Source organism: Triticum aestivum, chromosome 4D, assembly GCF_018294505.1.
Source record: "Triticum aestivum cultivar Chinese Spring chromosome 4D, IWGSC CS RefSeq v2.1, whole genome shotgun sequence".
Lineage (NCBI taxonomy): Eukaryota > Viridiplantae > Streptophyta > Magnoliopsida > Poales > Poaceae > Triticum > Triticum aestivum.
In genome coordinates, this window is record NC_057805.1 from 379,707,627 (window position 1) to 379,732,070 (window position 24,444).

The 24,444-nt window shown below is 45.9% G+C and overlaps 1 protein-coding gene across 2 annotated transcripts; it reads left to right on the forward strand.

The window, feature by feature from the left end:
• Positions 1-7,404: 7,404 nt before the first annotated feature.
• On the forward strand, positions 7,405-12,255 carry LOC123100075 (transcription initiation factor IIF subunit alpha). Of its 2 annotated transcripts, XM_044522064.1 has the most exons (11): positions 7,410-7,751; positions 7,875-8,036; positions 8,442-8,596; positions 8,719-9,080; positions 9,480-9,598; positions 9,773-9,898; positions 10,005-10,214; positions 10,325-10,522; positions 10,686-10,771; positions 11,623-11,734; positions 11,960-12,255. In XM_044522064.1, exons 1-11 carry the CDS (start codon positions 7,575-7,577, stop codon positions 12,053-12,055), a joined length of 1,803 nt encoding a protein of 600 aa, XP_044377999.1. In that variant the 5' UTR covers positions 7,410-7,574; the 3' UTR covers positions 12,056-12,255. The 2 variants fall into 2 exon arrangements, with proteins under 2 accessions (XP_044377998.1, XP_044377999.1); XM_044522063.1 differs by having other exon boundaries at positions 7,405-8,036.
• The last annotated feature ends 12,189 nt before the right edge of the window (positions 12,256-24,444 follow it).

The following is a 24,444-nucleotide window of genomic DNA, read 5'->3' on the forward strand; positions in this document are numbered from 1 at the left end:
ATTAGGAGGATTGTCTTCAGGCCGAGCATTGTCTTCAGGTTGATTAGGTGCAGAAATGATGAGTTCCTCTTTAGGCTGTGCCTCAGAAGGTATGATTTCTCTAGTTCCCATAAGCTTGATGGATTCACTAGATGGAACTTCATCTATCACATTTGGCAGGTGCTCTCTTTGCGAGCCGTTAGTTTCATCGAACCGCACATCTACAGTTTCAACCACTTTATAGTGAAAGAGGTTGAAGACTCTGTAGGAGTGAGAGTCCTTTCCGTAACCAAGCATAAAACCTTCATGTGCTTTTGGTGCAAATTTTGAAGTGTGATGTGGATCCTTGATCCAGCACCTAGCACCAAATACTCTGAAGTAACTGACAATTGGCTTCTTACCAGTAAGGAGTTCATAGGATGTCTTCTTCAGAAGCTTGTGAAGATAAACACGATTGATGACATGGCATGCAGTATCAATGGCTTCAGGCCATAACTTTCTTGGAGTCTTGTATTCATCAAGCATCGTCCGAGCCATCTCAATGAGTGTTCTGTTCTTGCGCTCCATGATGCCATTTTGCTGAGGTGTGTATGGAGCGGAGAACTCATGAGTGATGCCTAATGTATCCAGGTAAAGGTCGAGGCCGGTGTTCTTGAACTCAGTGCCGTTGTCACTTCTGATGTGCTTGATCTTGATACCATAGTTATTCATGGCACGGTTGACAAAGCGTCTGAACACATCCTGCACTTCAGTCTTCTAGAGAATTATATGCACCCATGTATATCTTGAATAATCATCAACAATGACGAAGCCATAGAGACAAGCAGTAGTAGTGAGAGTAGAGTAGTGAGTGGGGCCAAATAAGTCCATGTGTAGCAGCTCGAAGGGTTGAGATGTCGTCATGATTGTCTTCGAGGGATGCTTGCCCCTCGTCATCTTTCCAGCTTCGCAGGCACCGCATAAGTGATCCTTATTGAACTTGACGCCCTCGATGCCTATGACATGCTTCTTCTTTGCGAGAGTGTGCAAGTTCCTCATGCCAGCATGCCCTAGCCTCCGATGCCAGAGCCAGCACTCTGAAGTTTTTGCAAGAAGACATATGGCAAGCTGTGGTCCTGCTGAGAAATCTACCATGTACAAATCATCTTTCCGATACCCTTCAAAGACTAGAGACTTGTCAGATTCCATTAGAACAAGGCAACGATATTTTCCAAATATCACAATCATGTTCAAATCGCAAAGCATTGAGACAGACATTAAGTTGAAACCAAGGGATTCAACTAGCATCACTTTATCCATGTGCTGATCCTTTGAGATTGCAACTCTACCTAGACCCAATACCTTGCTTTTGCCAGTGTCAGCAAATGTGATGTGACTCTTGTCAGATGGACGTAAGGTTGAGTCCATGAGAAGCCTTCGGTCACCAGTCATGTGATTAGTGCATCCATTATCCATAATCCATTCTGAAGCATGAGGTCTCATACCCTTGGCACCACGTGCCATGAAGCAGTAGGTGGGAGCGGAGTCGTCCTTGTCATTATCATCAGTGTTGGTGACGGAGCCATTGTCTTCAGTGTTGAAGATGGACTTGGCAATGTAGGCTGTGGCTAGAGCCAGACTTGCAACACCAGAGTCAGACTCCTCCTCAGACTCCACCTCTGCCTCCTCAGAAGCAGACTCCTCCTCTGAATCCATCTCCTTGCCAACAAAAGCACGAGCCTTGCCAGATGAGCTCTTCTTGTGTGATAAAGACTTGGCCGAAGACTTGGAAGAAGACTTTGAGGATTTCTTCTTCTTCTTGTCATCAGAATCATATTCCTTGCTCTTCTTCTTCTTCTTCTTCTTCTTCTTGTTTTCATTGTCCCACTGTGGACACTCAGAGATGTAGTGACCAGGTTTCTTGCACTTGTGGCATGTTCTCTTCTTGTGGTCATGAGTAGAAGCTTCATCATTTCTTGAGCTGGATCGTGAAGACTTTCTAAAGCCTTTCTTCTTTGTGAATTTCTGGAACTTCTTCACAAGCATAGCAAGCTCCTTTCCAATGTCTTCAGGATCACCAGAACTGCAGTCAGATTCTTCTTCAGATGAGGAAGCAAATTTTGCCTTCAAAGCGCGAGTTCGGCCATAGTTGGGACCATAGATATCTCTTTTCTCAGATAGCTGAAACTCATGTGTGTTGAGCCTCTCAAGTATGTCAGACGGATCGAGTGTCTTGAAGTCAGGGCATTCTTGAATCATCAGGGCTAGGGTGTCAAACGAGCTGTCAAGTGATCTCAGGAGTGTCTTGACGATTTCATGCTTGGTGATCTCAGTAGCGCCGAGAGCATGAAGCTCATTAGTGATGTCAGTGAGGCGATCAAACGTGAGCTGGACATTCTCATTGTCGTTTATCTTGAAGCGGTTGAAGTGGTTGCGAAGGACACTAATCCTTTGATCTCTCTGGGTTGAGACGCCTTCATTAACCTTGGAGAGCCAGTCCCAGAATAGCTTCGACGTTTCCAGAGCACTCACACGGCCATACTTTCCTTTGGTCAGATGACCACAGATGATGTTCTTCGCAGTAGAATCCAGTTGATTGAACTTCTTGACATCAGCGGGAGTGACGCCTTCGCCGCCCTTGGGAACGCCGTTCTTAACGACATACCAAAGGTCGACATCAATGGCTTCAAGATGCATGCACATCTTATTCTTCCAGTAGGGGTAATCAGTGCCATCGAAGACAGGGCACGCAACGGAGACTTTGATTATCCCTGCAGTCGACGTAGCTAAAACTCCAGGTGGTTAAACCGAATCACACAGAACAAGGGAGTACCTTGCTCTGATACCAATTGAAAGTGCTAGTTATCGACTAGAGGGGGGTGAATAGGCGATTTTTATGAACGTCTTCAAAACATGGGAGTTTCAAAGACAAACAATAAAAATGAACCTATTGACATGCAGCGGAAGGTAGACTACACTAGGCAAGCCATAGTCAAGTATTCAATGAAGTGAAAGCATGAAGACTAATAGCAGCTAGGTAGTAATGATCAGGATGGAAGATAGTATGAAGCCAAACAACAATAGAAGTCACACAGTGAAGTCAAACATGTAACACAGGCAGACAATGACTTCACGAAGACAAACTGTAAATAAAGAGAGGGAGAAGATAGAACCAGTTGCTTGGTGAGGACAAGGATTTGTTGGACCAGTTCCAGTTGCTGTGACAACTGTACGTCTGGTTAGGGAGGCTGAGATTTAACTCAGAAGACCGCGTCTTCACCTTATTCCCCTTGAGCTAAGGACACCCAGTCCTCGCCCAATCACTCTGGTAAGTCTTCAAGGTATACTTCCAAACCTTCACAGACTTCGTTCACCGGCGATCCACAATGACTCTTGGATGCTCAGAATGCGATGCCTAACCGGCTGGAGGATTCACAGTCCTCAAGTGTAACAAGTCTTCAAGTCACGCGGACAGAAAGACTTCAGTGATGCCTAACACTGTTTGACTCTGGGTGTTTGGGCTTTGTCCTCGCAAGGATTTCTCTCTCTCAAAAGCTTCGAGGTGGGTTGCTCTCAAACGACAAAAGTCGTGCACCAACTCTGAGCAGCCGCCAATTTATGGTGTAGGGGGTGGGCTATTTATAGCCACTAAGCAACCGACCTGATTTGTCCGAAATGACCTTGGGTCACTAAGGAACTGACACGTGTTCCAACGGTCAGATTTCAAACACACGCGGCAGCTTGACTTGGGCTACAAGTAAAGCTGACTCGTCCAACTCTGGATAAGATTTGCTCTCATTGTCTTCGCTCGAAGACATAGGATTTGGTTGAGCATCACTTCAGTCACTCTGACTTTGTTCACTTGGACCCCACTTAACAGTACGGTGGTTCCTACGACTCAACAAAGAAGAAAAGGAAACTACGAAACAACTATGTCTTTGCACTCCATAGTCTTCATGTGAATGTCTTTTCGAGTCATAAGCTTCGATGTGATTGTCTTCACATACCACCATTGTCTTCAATGTCTTCACATATTTTTAGGGGTCATCTCCGGTAGGTAAACCGAATCAATGAGGGACTACTACCTGTGTTATCCTGCAATTCTCACAAACACATTAGTCCCTCAACCAGGTTTGTCATCAATACTCCAAAACCAACTAGGGGTGGCACTAGATGCACTTACACATAGTCCACTTGAGCTAGATGATGACGGTCTTGACTCCCTCAAGTTGGACCACCTTTCTTGATTGCACTAGCTTGATGAAGACTAGTAGATTGCTCCCCCATACTACACTATGGGTGAGCCACTCCATGGCGCATCTTCACAAGTCCATTGTCACCACAATGGACGGCAAGCATCAAAGACGTGATCTCTTCATGATGCTCCATTTAAACTTGCACACCGCAATCTTGATGACGATCACCACTTGATGTCATCCTCTCCATGGGTTGTATGATATCTTCCTCTTGACGCAAGCCCATGGAAACACACCTAACCCCACATAGAACTCTCACGTAGACCATGGGTTAGTTCACAAAGCGTAACGAACAATGCTTACCATACCATGGGATCACTTGATCCCTCTCGGTACATCTTGCACGCTTTCTGAGTTGATCAACTTGATTTAGTCTTTGACTTAGTCTTGATCAACCTCTCACATGACCAATCTTTAGATAATTCCTTGAATAGCACCTTGATCATCACATACTATCCTTGAAACCAACAAATGGACCTCAAGAAAGCCTATGGACAAATCCTTCAAATATAACTAAATGGAACCATTAGTCCATAGAGAATGTCATCAATTACCAAAATTACACATGGGGGCACCACATGTTCTTTCACAGCGGCAAGTGAACGGCGTGTTCGAGAAGAAGCCTGTCTAAGGCGGCGACCTCTGTGGCACACCGAATCCTTCGTTGACGCCTTACAACATCGAATCACGGGTGGCCCTGGCCAAGGTCTGGAAGGCTAGTCCCAGGCAAAGCCACCACTTTACCTCTGGTCTAAGTTGTGTTGAGTATGTTTCCCCCCAGCCCATCTGCATATGTCAAGTTGGATATGGTTTGTCAATTAGGGTTTGTGAAATTAGGAAATTGGTGCTAGGTGTATTAATTTGTTTTGTTTGTGTTTCTTTGTATAGCTTGGATGATGGTACTTGGGATCTTAGGTTTAATTTCAAAGGCCTTGAGTATCTAGAGAGAACATTAGGGGAGCCTAACATAATTTATAGGAATTTGCTTGCTGTAATGGAGATAGACGACCATGGGATTACTGATTCCATGTATTATGCAAAGGTGCAAGGTGTATGGCATGGATGGACCCTTCTGTTTCTCCCATGCTTGGCTTATCCGAGATTGGTTTTGGATCCCCACAGGTGTCCAAGTAGTCTAAATTTCCTTAGTGGAGTGCCCTCTACCTAATATACTCCATGTGTTGTGGCTTAAATCTTATGAAAAATCTGGAACATCTGCAATGCACATGTTTTATGCTATAAAAAATTAAGAAGTGATGCAATCGTGTCGAATTTCGTTAATAATCTTACCAATTGGTATGCCCAATGATCCATACTTGAAATTTGCCTTCCACTTTGTTGTGTGCCTACATCTGAGCGCTGGTGCTCCTCCCGATCAATGGCTACATTTCTCGTTTGAATGGAAATACAGGCAGTGCATGTGCCTCAGTCCCCCGGTTGACCGATTAAAAAAGGAAACCCTCATAGGCAACCAACTGATCATGCACAAATTACGCCCCTTGCGCAACCATTGAATTATGCTTGATCCATGCGCCCCCACACCCGTTCACCACTCCCCCTACTAGCCACATGCCCACCTCTCTAGAAAACTCCATCGTTTTCTCCCAACCACACCCTTCCTCTGCCTCTATGTCTTTCCACATAATATAGCTTGTTGCAAGGTCGTCGGATGCTACCACAATAGGCCAACAAATGGTTGCGAGGCACCAGTGCGCTACCGTAGCAGGCCGCATGATCCCCTTTTCGCTCATTTGTCTCCTTCGTTTCTCTTTCTTGTCATGGGCGACCACTTCTTCCTATAGCAAGCCGCACATGGAGCACTCCCCGGTTGCCGGTGCTGAACGCTCCACGCATCTTTCCCAATGCAAAGGGCGGAGATGGGTGTGTGCAGGGCGGTGGTTGTCCTGGAAGATGGGGACAAGGTCGCATGTGCTACGGGAGCCGCTCGAGCTTGCTGGATTGCAACATCCCATCGCTTCAAGACACCGACAACATGTGTCGGAGCTCGTGTGTGTGTGTGGGGGGGGGGCAAGGGGTTCGCCATGATGGTGCTTGTGCTACGTCAGCTATGTTGCAACGACAGTTGTGGTGTTACGACAACCTCGACGCTCCAGCAATGGCGACCACAACGTCGTTGACGTTACTATGGGCGTCCCCAATGTCGTCTATATTGTGATGGGCGACCGCAAAATCACCCACGTTATGATGGTGACAACATGCAAAGGGGATTGTTGGGGTTGCAACATGGGCCATGTTGCAAACGACCCGGACCGCAGCATAAGCCATGTTGCAAAGGCGGAAAACGCTTGGACGTGGCACAACAAGGCTCATTTTGCAAAACCCCGAGTGCAACACAAGCCATGTTGCAAACGGTTGGGCAAGTGAGCGGCTGCGGTGGCGGAGATGAGGACTGTTGTTGCGTGTGTCATCCAACAGCTTCGGAGGCGGCTGATCCGATCCAATTGTCATTCGGCCGATGCATAGGATGCGTCATCACAAAATAAGTTTAGTAAGAAAACTTAGCGACTACCATAATCGACCTTAGTAGTGCAGCCATATAACTGCGGGGCATGTGTGAGTTTTTTTTAATGCAAACACATGCTATTTATTAAGAGTAATGTTAGACCCACGAAATCTTACTAACAGATTTTACATAACAGCCAACATGGAAGATTGGGATTGGATAGAAGGGGGTGGGAGGGGCCCACACCCGTGAGAATCAGGAGGGGCGGGAGAGATTTGCTCGCAGGTTTAGTAACCCTTCGTAACAGTTTTCGTAGGTTAGGATTATTGATTTATTAATCAGAGAAAAAAATGTTTACAGGTACAGTGATAAGGTCATAAGGAGTCCTTATCCAAACATGGCGGTCTATACCTTAGTAGAGTGCTTTGCGAGGCTATGTTTCTCGAGGGAAGGTTCCATCCACATTGTTTTTTCAGGGGTACACGTACATTGATCTTTTTGTTGTTGTGACTGTGTGTGGCCGCTACAGACTACCGGGCTACGGTCTGCAACTCCATCGCCGTCTCTGGCAGGGCCCGCGTGTGCGCCGCGGGCTGACAGGGCCGGCGCGCACGCAAAATGGGTTCCCAGCACCGCCCGCACCCCGCGCAAACTCTCTCATCGGACGGACACAAACGAAGCCCAGACTCAAACCGGACGGGCCACGGACGACGGTTGCCCCTCCTCGGGGAGCCTGGAACGGGTTCAACTCGGACTCTGGAAACCCTTCATCCCCGCGGCCTTGCCCTGCTCCTGCTCGCTCCTCAACTCAAACCTCTTTCAAGCCGACACGCCTCCTCCTCCCCTCCCCTCCGAACCGACCCAAACCCAGCAACCCTACGCGGCGAGCAGCGGCAATGGGGGGCGCCGCCGACCTGGTGCTGAAGGCGGCGTGCGACGCCTGCGGCAAGGCGTCCGAGCTCTACAGCACCGCCTGCCGCCACGCCACCCTCTGCAACTCCTGCGCCGCCACCATGGCGCGCTCGCGCGCGCGCTGCAACGTCTGCGCCGCCCCCATCACCAACGTCATCCGGGTACCCGCGACGGCCCTAGGTTTTCGATTCCGCGATCAACGCCATTGCCGCCGCCGCCGCCGCGCTTGGCGGTTTTCGGCTCTGTTGTCCCTGACCGTTTTGTTTGTTCCAACGGCCACGCAGGAGTACAATGTTCGGGTGGATACCACCGCGGGGAAGGCCCTTTCCATAGCCAAATTCAACACCGGCGTGCCGCCCTTCTCCAAGATGAAGGGTGCGGGGAACAAGTGGTCTCTTCGTAAGGATGGCCCGACGCAAGGCCGTCAGCTTACTGCCGATATGCGGGTACTGGTTCCTCGTCGCGGATGATCATCCTTTGTTTCTAGTATGATTTATCCTGTCCCGATTTACAGCCTTTTCGGTGTGCTAATAATTCAAGATGCAACAACAAGGAAGCCGTCTTAATTCGTGCAGTGCGACCTCTTGTGAACAAACCTCCCCAATATCACTGTAGTTGTTCATTTAGGCATACATGTGTGACCAACTGATTATACATGTGTAGCTAGCGTGCTATTGGATGCCCTTATTGCACAAGGGGAGTTTGTTTTGTTCATCTGATGGCAAATGTACATGCTAGTACTCCATTCTGCAGTAACTTGTTCCTTTAATCCTGTTATTAATAGCTTTGATGGCGATAATGGTTTTCCTGTAATCCTGTTGACCGTGTGGCACATATGTTTGACAAAACAGGAGAAGTACTACAACAGAAAGCCATGGATATTGGAAGATGATACAGGTGAACATCAGTACCAAAGTAAACTTGAGGCATCACAATCTGCAACTGCTACATACTATCTGCTGATTAGGCGCGGCAAGGAGTTCGATGCTGTTCCTGTTGGTTCCTGGTACTCCCACAGTTTCCTCCTCTCTTTAGTTCCCCATTTCATATGAATACAATCATCATGAAAACATTGTTACCTGCAAAATTCCTTTAGAGCATCCTTTACAGCTTCCTATGTCTTCTCAGGTATAACTTCAGTAAAATTGCACAGTACAAACAACTGACTTTGGAAGAAGCTGAAGAGAAGATGAATAAAAGGAGAAGCAGTGCAACTGGGTATGAACGATGGATGATGAAGACAGCTACACATGGAGCTGCCGCCTTTGGTTCGGATCTGAAGGATCTTGCTGATGCAAAGGGCAAGGCGGCAAATGGGATCCAATCCAAGAAAGAAAGTAATGAGGATGGGAATCACTCTGATAAAGGTGAGGAGGATGAAGAAGAGGGAGTTGCAAAGAAAGCTGTGCGTGGGTTTTCTACGAGGGGAGTGGATGATGAAGAGGATGGCGGAAAAGAAGACTTTGATTTGGAGGATGAGATTGAGATAGGTATGCTGATCAAATACTACCATTCATATTTGCTTACATTTTGGATTTCTAGAATCTTTATGCAATATAGGGCATGCTGATTATTATTACTCAAATACCAATTTCCAAAGCGGATTTGTGCAACTTGCCACTGCACCCCATCATTCAAGAACCAATCTCCAAGTTTAAAAAATGTGTAGAAGGATTCATGGATATTAATCATGGTTTATATCATGTGCACGATGCATTTCAAATGCGATGGAACTTGGAAAGTGCTTTCTGAACATGGAGTGCAGTGTCAATTAGTAACACAAAATTTCCGTGCTCACTCTGTTACTCATAATTAGACACAGCAAGAAACTACTTATATATGTTCAGAGTCCTCAACAATCTTCTGAGCTGGAACCTGATCTTTATCAGGTGATGATTGGGAGCATGAAGAGACCTTCACTGATGATGATGAGGCTCTGGATATTGACCCAGAGGAAAGACCTGATGTAGCTGATGCTGAAAACCCTACTGGACCAGATATTAAGCAGGTAGAAAGAAGTGCGCGTGCTTGTGCTCACATCAGCATTTAATATGCAAGCCCTGCAGCCTGCTGCAAAACGCTGCTAGTATTACTATTTATTTACTAAATCTACAGATGCTGCTGCCTTTACCAGAATTGTTGATAAATACAATATATAATTTTCTGATTGCAATATTTGTAGGATGATGATGAGAATGAACAAGGAGCTGGTGGTAGCCTGAGCAAGTCCGGTAAGGAACTAAAAAAGCTGCTCCGCCGTGCTGATGGACAAAATGAGTCCGATGACGAAGACGATGGAGACACTGATGTAGTGACCAGAACTCTTAAAACTTGTGTATGGAAGTTCATGAGTTGCACGAGCACAAGCAGTTTTTCTGACTTGTTTTCTTGTTTACTATTGTTTCATTCAACAGGAAGATGAGTCACCATTGTCAGTACTTGCTCCAAAACTGGAACATCAATTCGGAAGCGAACAACAGGAAAATAACACTGCTAAACTAACAGCAACAGAACTTGCTGTTAGCACTCCACCTGCACCCAGGTCCAATCAAAAAAGGAAATCCGGAGGTGATGGTGCAAAAACTTCGAATCGTGCAGCGGTAAAAAAGCCAAAGACAGAACCTGTAAGTCATTTCTTCCGTTTTCACCCCGAGCATGTGAAATTTAAGGTTTATAATCATGCAACTGTAACATCACATCAAATTCTTTCTCTATTTTCCTACTCGTGGTACAGGAGGCAAGAACATTAGGTGTCAAGGAGGAGCCACCCTCGTCCGTGGAACCTATTTCAAAAGCATCTGCTTCAGCAGGGAGTGACACAGATATGTCTGCAATTACAGAGGAGGAAATCATAAGAGTACTTCGTGCAATTGCTCCTGTCAGATCACAAGATTTTGTACCCAGGTTTAAGGCCAGAATAAGAACTCCAGAGGTAAATCCTATTGGCTTTGTGATCAGTTTTGATCTGAAATATTGTGTTAATAACTTTATGGTTTACGCCTTTCATACTATCGATCATCTTACTTCGAACATATATGTTATATATAAGCTGTCAATGCTGACACTTTGATGTTTTTTCTATTCTCGTACTGCAGGACAAGAAACATTTTCATGACATTGTGATGAAATATGCGTACTCGCACAAGACCAACGGCGTCAGCTATCTTCACCTTCGAAAGGAGTACGAATGAACAAACAGTTGACACATTTGTATATGCCATTATACCCTTCTAGCATTGCATGCCGTACTTAGGAAAACTGCTGAATACGTCCTTGTAACTGGCCGCCCATTCTTGTCTCTATTCTTTTGTTTCAGCTTGTAATGACAAGGATTCGGGCTGGTTGACTTGGTGTTCAAAATTGAATTTTGACCATTGATATCTTTTACGCATATGATTACTAACTGCATTTTTTTATATTTAATTAGTTTCAGATATGGATCTAATGGTAGCCTTTCTTTTATCACAAGTTATATGCCTTTGGGCGTTAGACATGAATCCATGGCAACGATTTACGACGACATATATACTGTTGGACTGTATATTTGTTGGATATATTCTTGAAATGCATGACAATATATTTTAACTTGATCAGGCGATATTGACTGCTTAACTCGTGCATTGGGTAGCAGCAGCATACAAGAATTAGTTCATTATTATATTAAAAATATCTTATATAAAAAGCTATATATACCAAAATAAGTTATATAGTACAGCCCTCAGTTCAGACAAACGAAACCACTGAGCGGACGACAGTGGCCAGCCGAACTGTGCACGACACATGATTGAACGGTGATGTCCCCTTTTGCCCTGCGCATGGACGGCTTGATGTGTACCAACGTGCGAAAATCGTCCAAAGTATACCGTGTGTGTAGCAGCGTTCTTAGACAAATGATGAACCGACGAAAAAAGCTCATAGATCAAATGATGAATTAATGATGATAAATTAAAAAGGTAATATAAATGCATGTCACTTTGTTGATAAGCCTGGACTGACTGATTGTTTTATCTTTTTATTTCCCACTTTTGTCAGGACCACATCTGCAATTACAGAGGAGGAAATCATAGGAGTACTTAGTGCAACTGCCCCTGTCAGATCACAAGATTTTGTACCCAGGTTTAAGGATAGAATAAGAACTCAAGAGGTAAATCCTACTGGCTTTGTGATCAGCTTCGATCTGAAATATTGTGTTACTAATAATTTTATGGTTTATGCCTTTCATACTAGTCCGTACTATTGATCATCTTAGTTCGACCGTGTTACATGTATGCTATTTATAAGCTGTCAATGCATGCAGTCTGGACAATATATCCTCACGTGCCCTGTCAGCACAGGACTTTGATGTTTTTTTGTTATTCTCGTACTGCAGGACAAGAAACATTTTCATGACATTGTGATGAAATTTGCGTACTCGCACAAGACCAACGGCGTCAGCTATCTTCACCTTCGAAAGGAGTACGAATGAACAAACAGTTAACGCACTTGTATATGCCATTATACCCTTCTAGCATTGCGTGTCATACTTGGGAAAACTGCTGAATACGTCCTTGTAACTGGCCGCCCATTCTTGTCTCTGTTCTTTTGTTTGAGCTTGTGTAATGTCAAAAAGATTCGGGCTGGTTGACTTGGTATTCAAAATTGAATTTTGACCATTGATATCTTTAAGACATACAATTACTAATTACAAATTTGGGTATTAAATTTGTAGCCTACCTTATACATTGGACGTCAGATATCACAAGTTATATGACGTTGGACATCATAAATTTGTAGCATTTTTTTTATCACAAATTATATGACCTTGACGTCAGATGTGAATCCATGGCAATGATTTACGACAACATATATACTGTTGGTGTAAGGGCATATTTCTCCCTAAGTGGTTTTGGTGATTGATGACAATGCATTTGCGGACTAATCGTGTGCATTGAGCATTTTAGATATCTCATGTCTAGGCACACGACGATTCGGTGCCCCTCGGAGCCTATCGAAGACGGCGTTTCTCTATGTTTTTTTCGGTAGATTTGAGTTGTAGGAAAGCCGTACTATTAAAAGGGGGTCCGCTTCGGAAAGGTTAGGGTGGAATCAACACGTGCACATCTGTTCTTTTGCACCACCTTTCCTTCGCTGTATTTGAGCACCGGTCGTTTCCCTTGTCGTTGCGAAGATGAAGGCTTCCAAGTGCTACTGTTCTGTGGCGTGCGGTAGTACTGCTCAAGGGAGCAGTAGTACCGCCCATGGCAGCGGTAGTACCGCTCCTAGCACGCGGTAGTACCGTGGCCTCTAGCCCAGAACGGTGGCATGCTCGGAAGAAGGGGCGGAAGTAATTTTTTACTTCCGCACCCTACGCGGTAGTACCGCTCCCTGTGAGCCGTAGTATCGTGCCGGATTTTCGCACAGACCGAAACTCAGCGGAAGTAGCCGCAGATGTAATTTTATTAGTCTGTGCCTTCCCAGCCCAGATTGAGCCCTGCCTTGCGGTAGTACCACAAGGGCGCGCGATAGTACCGCAAGGGCGCGCGGTAGTACCACTCCGACGGTTCTACCGCTCATTGCTAAACGCAACAGGGCCTCGTCTGGCCCCTGCCGCGCAAGCGGTAGTACCGCACTATCTAGCGGTAGTACTGCATGCCTGTGCGGTAGTACCGTGAGTATGTGCGGTAGTACCGCATGTCGCGGGCTGAGTAAGTGGGTAACGGTTGGATCTTTCCTCACACTATATAAGGGGGGCCTTCTTCCCCAAGTTGACCACCTCTTCCTTCCCCAAGCTCCATTGTTGAACAAAGCTCCATTTTCGCCTGATCTCTCTCCCTAACCAATCAAACTTGTTGATTTTCTAGCGATTGGTTGAGAAGGCCCCGATCTACACTTCCACCAAGAGAAATTTGATTCCCCCCACTAATCCCTTGCGCTCTTGTTATTCTTGGGTGTTTGAGCACCCTAGTCGGTTGAGGTCACTGCAGAGCCACATTCCATTGTGGTGAAGCTTCATGGTGTTGTTGGGAGCCTCCAATTAAGTTGTGGAGATTGCCCCAACCTTGTTTGTAAAGGTTCGGTCGCCGCCTCCAAGGGCACCAATAGTGGAATCACGGCATCTCGCATTGTGTGAGGGCGTGAGGAGAATACGGTGGCCCTAGTGGCTTTTTGGGGAGCATTGTGCCTCCACACCGCTCCAACAGAGACGTACTTCCTCTCAAAGAGAAGGAACTTCGGTAGCACACCCTCGTCTCCATCGGCTCCACTCTTGGTTATCTCTCACCTTTAATTGTGCAAGCTTATATTGTGTTGTATCCCTTGCTTGCTTGTGTGCTTGTTGTTGTTGCATCATATAGGTTGCTCATCTAGTTGCATCTAGACAACCTATTTTGATGCAAAGAAAATTGTTAGTTGCCTATTCACCCCCCTTAGTCAACTATATCGATCCTTTCAATTGGTATCAGAGCCTCGTCTCTTTATTAAGGACTTCGCTGTCCGAAGAGTATGGTTGACACCGTAGACGGTGGGGAGGAGCACCCCGGTGTGATTCCGTCCTCGTCTACGGCCGATGAGGGATCCTCGGTCTCCCTGAGGAATTCAATGCGGCTTTGGACACATTGAAAACCTCCATGACGACCGAGGTTGAAGGCATGTTCAACAAGTTTTTAGAAGGCCTTAAATTATCCACCGCACCAATGAAAGTGGGCGATCCCGCTAACAAGGTGACGGATGCTAACTCCGACAAGGGGGAAGCTACTAGTGATAAAGTTCCTTTATCTAGTGGTAGAAGTAGAAATGGCATCTTTTCCCATGTTGAATCTCCAATTACTTATGGAGGACCGGTTCCCTCCACTCATTTGAATCATGTTGGTCCTCCTCCTAAGTTTGTGAAAAATGAGGATTTTGCCTCTTGGGTCTATCACTTTAAACGTCATTTAAATCATAGTAATACTAATCTTTGGAGAATTATTGAGTAAGGTTTCTACCCGCATGACCCAAGCAACTTCACCCCTAGAGAAGCCGCGGACAATCAATTCAACGAGTCCGCTCTCTTCATCATCCAAGATGCAATTCCACCCAAAGATATTGCGCATCTCCGACCCTTCACCGTGGCCAAGGAAGCATGGCAACATGTTTTTTCCATATACAAGGGAAGCGCAAGCATTCAACGCTCCAACTATGAAGTGGTGCAAGATGAAGCCGATGAGCTTGCGATGAATGAAGATGAAGAACCTCTTGAGCTCTACCGGAGATTAACCACTCTCGCGGTCTCACTCCGAGATTGTGGGAGCAAGGATACAGATGACAATTGGATCTAGCAAGTTTCTCAAGGCCATGATGCCCTACCATAAGGCCATGTCATCCGTCAAAGGCCGGACTTTCATACCTTGTCCTCAAGTGAAGTGTTGGATGAGTTTTTTGCTATGAGAATCTTGGACAAGACCGCCGACAATGTGGTGTTGCGTTCTCAACGGGTAAAGAAACCCAACCTTGCTTTGAAGGCCAAGGCTAGTGTGGAAGAAGAGGATGAAGAGGAAGAAGAGGAGAGTGAAAGTGCTAGTCGACATAGCTAAAACTCCAGGTGGTTAAACCGAATCACACAGAACAAGGGAGTACCTTGCTCTGATACCAATTAAGAGTGCTAGCTATCGACTAGAGGGGGGTGAATAGGCGATTTTTATGAAAGTCTTCAAAACATGGGAGTTTTGAAGACAAACAATAGAAATGAACCTATTGACATGCAGCGGAAGGTAGACTACACTAGGCAAGCCATAGTCAAGTATTCAATGAAGTGAAAGCACGAAGACTAAGAACAGCTAGGTAGTAATGATTAGGATGGAAGATAGTATGAAGCCAAACAACAATAGTAGTTACACAGTGAAGTCAAACAGGTAACGCAAGCAGGCAATGACTTCACGAAGACAAACTGTAAGTAAAGAGAGGGAGAAGATAGAACCAGTCGCTTGGTGAGGACAAGGATTTGTTGGACCAGTTCCAGTTGCTGTGACAACTGTACGTCTGGTTAGGGAGGCTGAGATTTAACTCAGAAGACCGCGTCTTCACCTTATTCCCCTTGAGCTAAGGACACCCAGTCCTCGCCCAATCACTCTGGTAAGTCTTCAAGGTAGACTTCCAAACCTTCACAGACTTCGTTCACCGGCGATCCACAATGACTCTTGGATGCTCAGAACGCGATGCCTAACCGGCTGGAGGATTCACAGTCCTCAAGTGTAACAAGTCTTCAGGTCACGCGGACAGAAAGACTTCAGTGATGCCTAACACTCTTTGGCTCTGGGTGTTTTGGGCTTTGTCCTCGCAAGGATTTCTCTCTCTCAAAAGCTTCGGAGGTGGGTTGCTCTCAAACGACAAAAGCCGTGCACTAACTCTGAGCAGCCACCAATTTATGGTGTAGGGGGTGGGCTATTTATAGCCACTAGGCAACCCGACCTGATTTGTCCGAAATGACCCTGGGTCACTAAGGAACTGACACGTGTTCCAACGGTCAGATTTCAAACACACGCGGCAGCTTGACTTGGGCTACAAGTAAAGCTGACTCATCCAGCTCTGGATAAGATTTGCTCTCATTGTCTTCGCTCGAAGACATAGGATTTGGTTGAGCATCACTTCAGTCACTCTGACTTTGTTCACTTGGACCCCACTTAACAGTACGGTGGTTCCTATGACTCAACAAAGAAGAAAAGGAAACTACCAAACAACTATGTCTTCGCACTCCATAGTCTTCACGTGAATGTCTTCTTGAGTCATAAGCTTCGATGTGATTGTCTTCACATACCACCATTGTCTTCAATGTCTTCATACATTTTTAGGGGTCATCTCCGGTAGGTAAACCGAATCAATGAGGGACTACTACCTGTGTTATCCTGCAATTCTCACAAACACATTAGTCCCTCAACCAGGTTTGTCGTCAATACTCCAAAACCAACTATGGGTGGCACTAGATGCACTTACAATCTCCCCCTTTTTGGTGATTGATGAAAAACTAGTTGAAGTTTTCAACGGGGATAAAAGTATGTGAAATTGTAAAGGATTAAGGTATTGTCTTCATAAGTAGCAAAAGGCTCCCCCTGAAGATGTGCATATAAGTATTTTGCTTTTGGAATGCAAATGCACATGGCAAGTTGTACTTGTGGAGATCCTCTTAAACTTATGAAGGCAATTCATCATGCATGATTAGATATAACGAAGATAATGACATGCATAATGAAAAATGGATGTCTGCAATATGACTTCGTGCGGGATTTATCATCGCACATGCGGAATTTATCATCGCATCACAGAATAGCAGAAAAAGTAGTAGACGACCATCAAGTTTAAGTGTTACAACTCAAAGAACCAAATGTATCAAAAGCGAGAGTTGTAAACACTTGGCAAAAGTATAGCAACCACCCATATGGACCCGCTTGAAGACTATCAACTCATATGCTTCTCCCCCTTTTGTCAGTAAGGACCAAAAAGGTTTGAAGACATAGAGCCTCTACTCGTTCCCATGAGGAGTAGGTGAAGCAGCAGGGTCGTCGTTGAGGTTCGGTGGTGCAGAAGAACTTGGTGCAGTGTCGATATGCGCCGAAGTTGGAGGTGGTGAAGTAGCATCATCTTCGTTATCAATGACTCTGGCATTAACAGTTGCAGCTGAGGATGAATAGTCAGAGTCTTCAAGTGAGGGAGTCCGACGCAAGACAGCATTCCTGGGAGGAGTGGAATCAAACTTGAATCTCTCAGTGAAGCCATCGTCTTGAAGATCAGCTTTAGCACTGAGCAATGTCAGACTCTTCCATGACCTCCGACAGGTTTCGTGAGTGACAAATGCATTCTTGGTGGCAAGGTTGCGAATGCGGCTGACGTCCACCAAGAGGCTTTGCATCTGACGCTTCAGCCAGTAGTGATGCTTATCTTGCTTTTGATGCAAGGCAACGAGAAGCTCTCGGTCATTGAGAACACGAGAACGCTTTCGAGGCCTTTGAGCTATTGTGCTTTCAGTGGCTTCAGTATGGGCACGATGAGGTGCACGAGTATTGCCAGCCAAAGGATAAACACGAGTGGCAACCAGAACTCCTTCAATAGGCTGAGTGAAGCTTTGATGATCAGCATTGTGAAGATAAATGGGCTCCTTGGTAGGCTCTGGATATATGGCTTCGACAGACATATCAACCTCTGGCAAGAATATCAGATGGTTGCGCGCAGACGACTGATAGTTGACAGCAGAGTGAAGCTTGATTAGGCGCATAACCCATGGAGCATAGAATTTCAATCCAAAAAAATCAGAGCCAGATGCAGCCAATTGCCTGATGAAGAAGTCTTGAGCATTGAAACTGGTGCCATTGAAGATATAGAAGACCAATGTCTTCATTGCTCCTTCAAGCTTCGCTGCAAAGGAATGTCCCTTGACAGGCCATAGAGTTCGCCTGATGATATGATAAATAGTGCAGGGTAGATACTCTAGGTCTTCAACAAGGAATTCCCTGGGATATTCAGTGTCACGTGGCTTCATCATGCTCAGCATTTGGCTCATGTTGGGCTCAGGCTTCTGGAAGATGCTCTCCAAAGCATTGCGGTGAAGCTGACAACCAGGTTCATATAGTTCACCTAGAGTGGGCAGACCAGTGAGCTCAATAATGTCAAGAGCTTTGGCTTCGTGATGAACATTTCCTGTCATCCACTCAAGGATCCATGACTTTGGATCCCTGTTGTAGCCGCGAATGTGGAGGGTGGCATAGAATTGTAGCAAAAGCTCTTCGTTCCAGTGCTCTTTATCAGTCACAAATTTTAGCAGACCAGCATCCCGGAAACAGTCAAGGGCTTCCTCTAAGCAGGGCAGTCCAGCAATAGCTTCACAGTCTATTCGCATATGGGGAAAGATGCGTCCTTGATCATAAAGTACACATGAATAGTAACTGCGCTGCTGATAGCTCCAGAACCGATCAGATGAAATTCTTGGCTTCGAGTAGGGGTTCTTGGCACTATCAAAGAAGGTGTTGTGTGCAATGAATCCATTTGCATTGAAGGACCCTGGTGAAGTTGCAGTACCTGGAAACCTTGGCAACCTTGGCTTAGGCTTCTGGACTCGAGGCCTGTGCTCTACATGATAGTCAAATTGTGGACCTGCAGCAGGTGGAGGAACCAGAATGGGCCATCGGACAGTAACAAGCTGACCATGATCAAATGCTTGCTCAATGGTGTATGGCCTTGGAGGTGGTACAGGAGCAGTGGCATGTGCATTAGCTTCAGGCTGCAGATTGGCTTCAGGTGCAGCATTGGCTTCAGGTGCATTGACTACTGGCACCACATTAACTTCAGGCGCCACATTTGTTTCAGCTATGACAACGTCATTGGCTTCAGTATTGGTGTTGGTGGCCGCCTCAATGTTATCAACCTCCACTTGAGTAGCTGGAGGGTCGGACACGTTCTCCTCGAGAACAACTTCTTGGTTGGACGGGGGTGTAGCAACACGTTCTTCTTCTTGACGTGGTTCTTCTTGTTCATCGGCTGATGCAGCCGGAATGTCTTCAGTAGCTTTGGCTTCAGACTCGGAGATGTTTGCAGTTGGAGAGGCTTCAGGAAATACTTGGCGTGATACTGAGTAGTGCTCTTCTTCTGGAACACTCAAAAGAGTGACTTGTGGCCTTGGTCCTTTGCGAAGCCTGCGAGACGCTGGCGACACTTGTGAAGATGGAGTTGTCTGGGCCACAAAGTCTTTATCATCAAGCACCGGAGTGGTGACTTGAGTTGGGGGAGTACGAGGTGATTCTTCTGGTGACTTGAGTTGGGGGGAGTCTTGAGGGTGATCAGCCCATGAATCATCCCGAGCAATTGGCGTCAAAGGACGACCAATGATGATGAGTTCGCTGTTCGTGAGAACAGGCGATGATACCATGTTGTGCTCGATCTGAGGAAGGACTTCATCATCTTCTACATTGTCTTGGGGACCAATGTCTTCAGCTGCGGTGGGGTCAACAGCTGGAATGTCTTCAGCTTCAGGAGCCTCCGTGGTAGCAGGCTCATGAACTATCAAATGACGCTCTTGGTGTGCAGACGCAGGACGAGCAACTGAGATTGGCTCGACGACAAGGGGCTCTGTGGGAGCAGCCCGATCTTTCTTCTTGGTTGGTGGAGCTTCATCAATGGTGTTCTTGGACTTGCGCTTTCTGGCTTCGGCTTCGTCTGTCCTTGTTTTCTTGAGTTCTGAAGCCACTGTGGGGACCTTAGGCTTCACGCCTGTCATACTGGCGGGGAAGACAATGCGAGGTTCTTCCCGCCTGGATGCTTCAGCTTGGTCCACTGTAGGCTTCTTCTTCTTCTTGGCAGCCATCTTAGGGTCGATGCCGGGACGCCCAAGTGCCTTGCGCTTCTCGACTTCATTGTATGCTTGAACACATTTGGCAGCGAGGAGTTTCATGCGCTCTCGTGAACCTTTAGATTCGTCACGTTTCTTGTGAAACGCCTCCTTGAGCTCATGCACCATTTGCTTGAAGTTTTGGACATCGGTCACACTGAGCTTGGCCATATGCTTCTTGAACTGAGCTTTTTCATAGTCAATTTTGTTCTTTAGCTCAACAATCCTCTGAGCTAGAGCCAGCTCAGGAGCAATGGCTCCATGGAATGAGACGCTGAGGCCGATTGGGAGCTGAAGATCATCAAAATTGAGGTTTGGGCTGTCAAACCATTCATCAATGAACTTGTTCAGGATGTTCACATCAAAAAGGGGAAGATCGTTGAAGATTTCCGCCTCTTGCTTGCTCTTTATCAGCAGTTCAAGAGCATCATCGCCAAGATCGTCGTCACTAGACAGATCAATGGCTTCGTTCTCATTCCTCAGAACGGCAGCTGGGGTCAGTGCTTGACCAGTAGTCTGCATGGGCTTCTTCTTCTTCTTCTTCTCAGACTTGGAGATGCGAGAGAGATCTTCAGAATGCACACTTGGTGCAGGAGGAGCAGTGGCCAGAGGCTTTGCACGCGAAGCTCTTGGTGCAGTGGAGGGCTTTGAAGCCTTGGGTTTCTTCTGCTTTTGAGGCTTCGGTGGAGCAGGAGCTTCATCAGAATCAGCTTCATCTCCAGACTGATCCACTGTGGCCCTCTAAGCAGCGATGTAGGAGAGCAGACCATCAAAGTTGTCGAAGGGGCCGATGACATTTGGATTGGCATCACGTGTGCCATCAGCCCGCGGAGCAGAAGGACCTGGGTTGAAATTGCATCCAAGACTCTTCTTGTTCTCTTTGGCCGATGCCTTTGCAGTCTGAAAGTTTTGCTTGAAAAGATTATCGTCACGACACCATAGCAATGATGATGGGTCGGCATTGGCAGGCTGTGGTCCACGGACCATACATGGGTAGAAACCCTGAGCAATAGCTTCAGATCTGTTCTTGGGTCGAAGATTTTGAAATATAATATCACCCCAAGGACTCTTGATGGCATTCTTCTCATCATACTCCTGGGTCACGAATCGGTATTTGAACCATTGCTCGGCCCAATATCTTCGAATCCACTGGATTCGTGTTTTGCGCTGATTGTAATCCTCTTCTGGATCAGTCTTGTACAGCTCATAGAGATCTTGTGGAAAATCCCTTGATGTCCCCCACGGCGCTGCCTGCCGCCCTTCCTTGCAGACTTTTCTGTTGCCATGAAGTTCAGACTGAAAGGCTTCAAAACTGGCACAGGCTTCCGTCTGCTGGTCAGATAGGAACTAGCTTCGGGAGAATTGATGTGATGTTGTAAGAAATCTGCAAATGAATGCAGACTATGAGAACCAAGGGATTCTCCCACGGACATGTACCTGTGACAGCATTAGAGATGCGATGGAAGGGGAAGAGGTCATATGCATTCTCAGAAGATTTTGAAGATAAATCAGTTTAGAAGACATTGAACTCATAGTGCGAAGACATTCACTTTATGTTGGGAGTTGGTTCCAGATTTGTACAAATCCAAGAATAGGTACAAGTGAGGAATCTAACTACGTGTGAAGCATAAGTGAATATACTAGGCATAATATGAGATGCAGAACATGATAGATCCAAATTTGTAGCCACAGAAACCACTTTTGGTGAGGAAGGATGAATCCATCAGATAAAAAAGACATTAAAAAGTGAGTTTTAATTACCACACGATGAACTGCTAGACGGAGTAGAGAGGAGGCCGAGCAGTTCAATCTTCCGTGCCCTAACTTGGCGACGGAGGACACCTACGGCGGCGGCGGAGAAGACAAGGTCCGCGGCCGGCGTGAGGACGGCGTCGGTGAGGTCGCGACAGCTAAGTGCTTCGTCGCCGGCGTCGTCAAGAGCTAGCGGTTGTGCTAGGGTTTGTCGAGGTGGAGAGGTGGAAGAAAGATTTTGACCGCGATGTGATGTGCATTTATAGGGAGAAGGACAACACAGCGCAATTACGCAGGTGCCCCTGGCGGTTCACATCTGAGGGACACGTGGCGAACATGCAACACTTTGGAAGTTGTTCCATGTTCCCACGTACGCCTGGACTGTCGGGTGGTCGTTCCGGCTTCTCCGGGTTTCCGGCAATAAGGACTGAGCATTTAAAATAGATTTAATGTTTGTCTCTGTATCTTCTGCTGACAAGGACGCAGAGAAGGCATTCGATAGTTTCAACAGAATGCATATGATTTGGATAGATAGAGTTTGAGGTAGAAGCATAGAGAGGTTAGGGTCTGATCACATTCACTTAGTCCAAAAGATTCAAACGAGAAGACATAGCTATAAGTGAATGCTGTAGAGGACAGAACACAAGTATATTTATATATCTGAGTAAAACTAAATCAACAAGGTGAAAATCATCAGGAAGACAAATCAATGTTGAAGATAAATCAAATGCGAAGACTTAGCAAATGTAACGCCAGAAGAAAGACACTTCAAACAAGAATTTGGTGGTGGCGTTACCCACCGTATAGGAAGTATTAGACCCAGACACGGCGCACAATTATCGTGGCGCTCCGAAGTCAAATTCCGCATTAATGTATTCACACTCAGAGTGTAAGTCTTCATTGATTGAAGACATACATTACATCGTGTGTTGCACATCTGTGTCATCAACATGCATAAGTGTTAGGATGTGTGCCTAATCACAGGACATTCGAGGATTCCAAGATATTTAGCTCACACTGCAACTTGCAAAACCTTTTCTCATACAAGGGCTTTGTGAAGATATCTACCAATTGCTCTTCAGTGTTGACGTGTATGATATCAGTATCTTCCTTCATGACATGATCGCTGAGAAAGTGATGACGAATTTCAATGTGCTTTGTCTTCGAGTGCTGAACTGGGTTGTTGGCAATCTTGATGGCGCTTTCATTGTCGCAGTAGAGTGGTACTTGTTTCAGATGGATGCCATAGTCCTTGAGTGTTTGCTTCATCCATAGAAGCTGAGCGCAGCAAGATCCAGCAGCAATGTATTCAGATTCAGCAGTGGAGAGAGATACACAGTTCTGCTTCTTTGAAGACCAACAGACAAGTGATCGTCCCAAAAAGTGACATGTGCCGACTTGCGATCCACCTTGTCACCAGCATAATCAGCATCCGAGAATCCAACTACATCAAACTCTGAGCCCTTGGGATACCATAATCCTAGTGTTGGGGTGTAAGCCAAATATCAAAGAATTCGCTTCACAGCTAAGTGATGCGATTCCTTTGGTGCCGCTTGGAATCGGGCACACATGCAAACACTAAGCATTATATCTGGCCTAGATGCACATAAATAAAGTAAAGAACCAATCATGGAGTGGTATACCTTTTGATCGAACTCTTTACCATTGGCGTCAGGACCCAGATGACTTTTGGTTGGCATTGGCGTCGTGTAACCTTTGCAGTCTTGCATTCCAAACTTCTTCAGGCAGTCTTTGAGGTATTTCTCTTGAGATATGAAGATGTCGTTGCTGTGCTGACGAATTTGAAGACCAAGGAAGAATTTCAGCTCACCCATCATGGACATTTGATATTGCTCTTGCATCATGTGTCCAAACTCATCACTGTATTTCTGGTTAGTGCAGCCGAAGATAATGTCATCCACATATATTTGGCATACAAACAGTTCACCATCATATGTCTTCGTGAAGAGTGTGGGATCCAGGGAACCAGGTGTGAAGCCTTTGCTCTTCAGGAAGTCTTTGAGTGTGTCATACCAAGTGCGAGGGGCTTGTTTGAGGCCATACAATGCCTTGTTGAGCTTGTATACCATATCAGGATGTTTTGGATCTTCAAAGCCAGGTGGTTGTGCAACATACACTTCTTCTTCAATCTTGCCATTGAGAAATGCACTCTTCACATCCATTTGATACAGAAGGATGTTGTGATGATTTGCATAGGCTAGTAGTATGCGAATGGCTTCAAGCCTAGCCACAGGAGCAAATGTTTCATCGAAGTCAATCCCTTCAACTTGAGTGTATCCTTGGGCAACGAGACGAGCCTTGTTTTTGACAACTTGACCATGCTCATCTTGCTTGTTGCGATATATCCATTTGGTGCCTATTATGTTGTGCTTGCGAGGGTCAGGACGCTTGACTAGTTCCCACACATTGTTCAGCTTGAACTGTTGAAGCTCTTCTTGCATAGCTTGAATCCATTCAGGTTCCATGAAGGCCTCAACAACTTTCTTGGGTTCTGATATTGAGACAAATGCAAAGTGTCCACAGAAATTTGCCAGCTGTGTTGCTCTTGAACGAGTGAGTGGACCAGGTGCATTGATGCTATCAATTATCTTCTCAATCTGTACTTCATTTGCAACACGAGGATGAACTGGGCGAAGATTTTGCTCTTGCTGATCATTGTCATCATTAGGAGGATTGTCTTCAGGCTAAGCATTGTCTTCAGGTTGATTAGGTGCAGAAATGATAAGTTCATCTTCAGCCTGAGCTTCAGACGG

Bases quoted from the DNA above. Each gene is read 5' to 3' on its own strand.
- LOC123100075 (XM_044522063.1), top strand. From the start codon at position 7,575: ATGGGGGGCGCCGCCGACCTGGTGCTGAAGGCGGCGTGCGACGCCTGC. The intron at 8,037-8,441 runs GTACTGGTTCCT...TTGACAAAACAG, and splicing joins AGCTTACTGCCGATATGCGG to GAGAAGTACTACAACAGAAA. The intron at 10,215-10,324 runs GTAAGTCATTTC...CTCGTGGTACAG, and splicing joins AAAAGCCAAAGACAGAACCT to GAGGCAAGAACATTAGGTGT.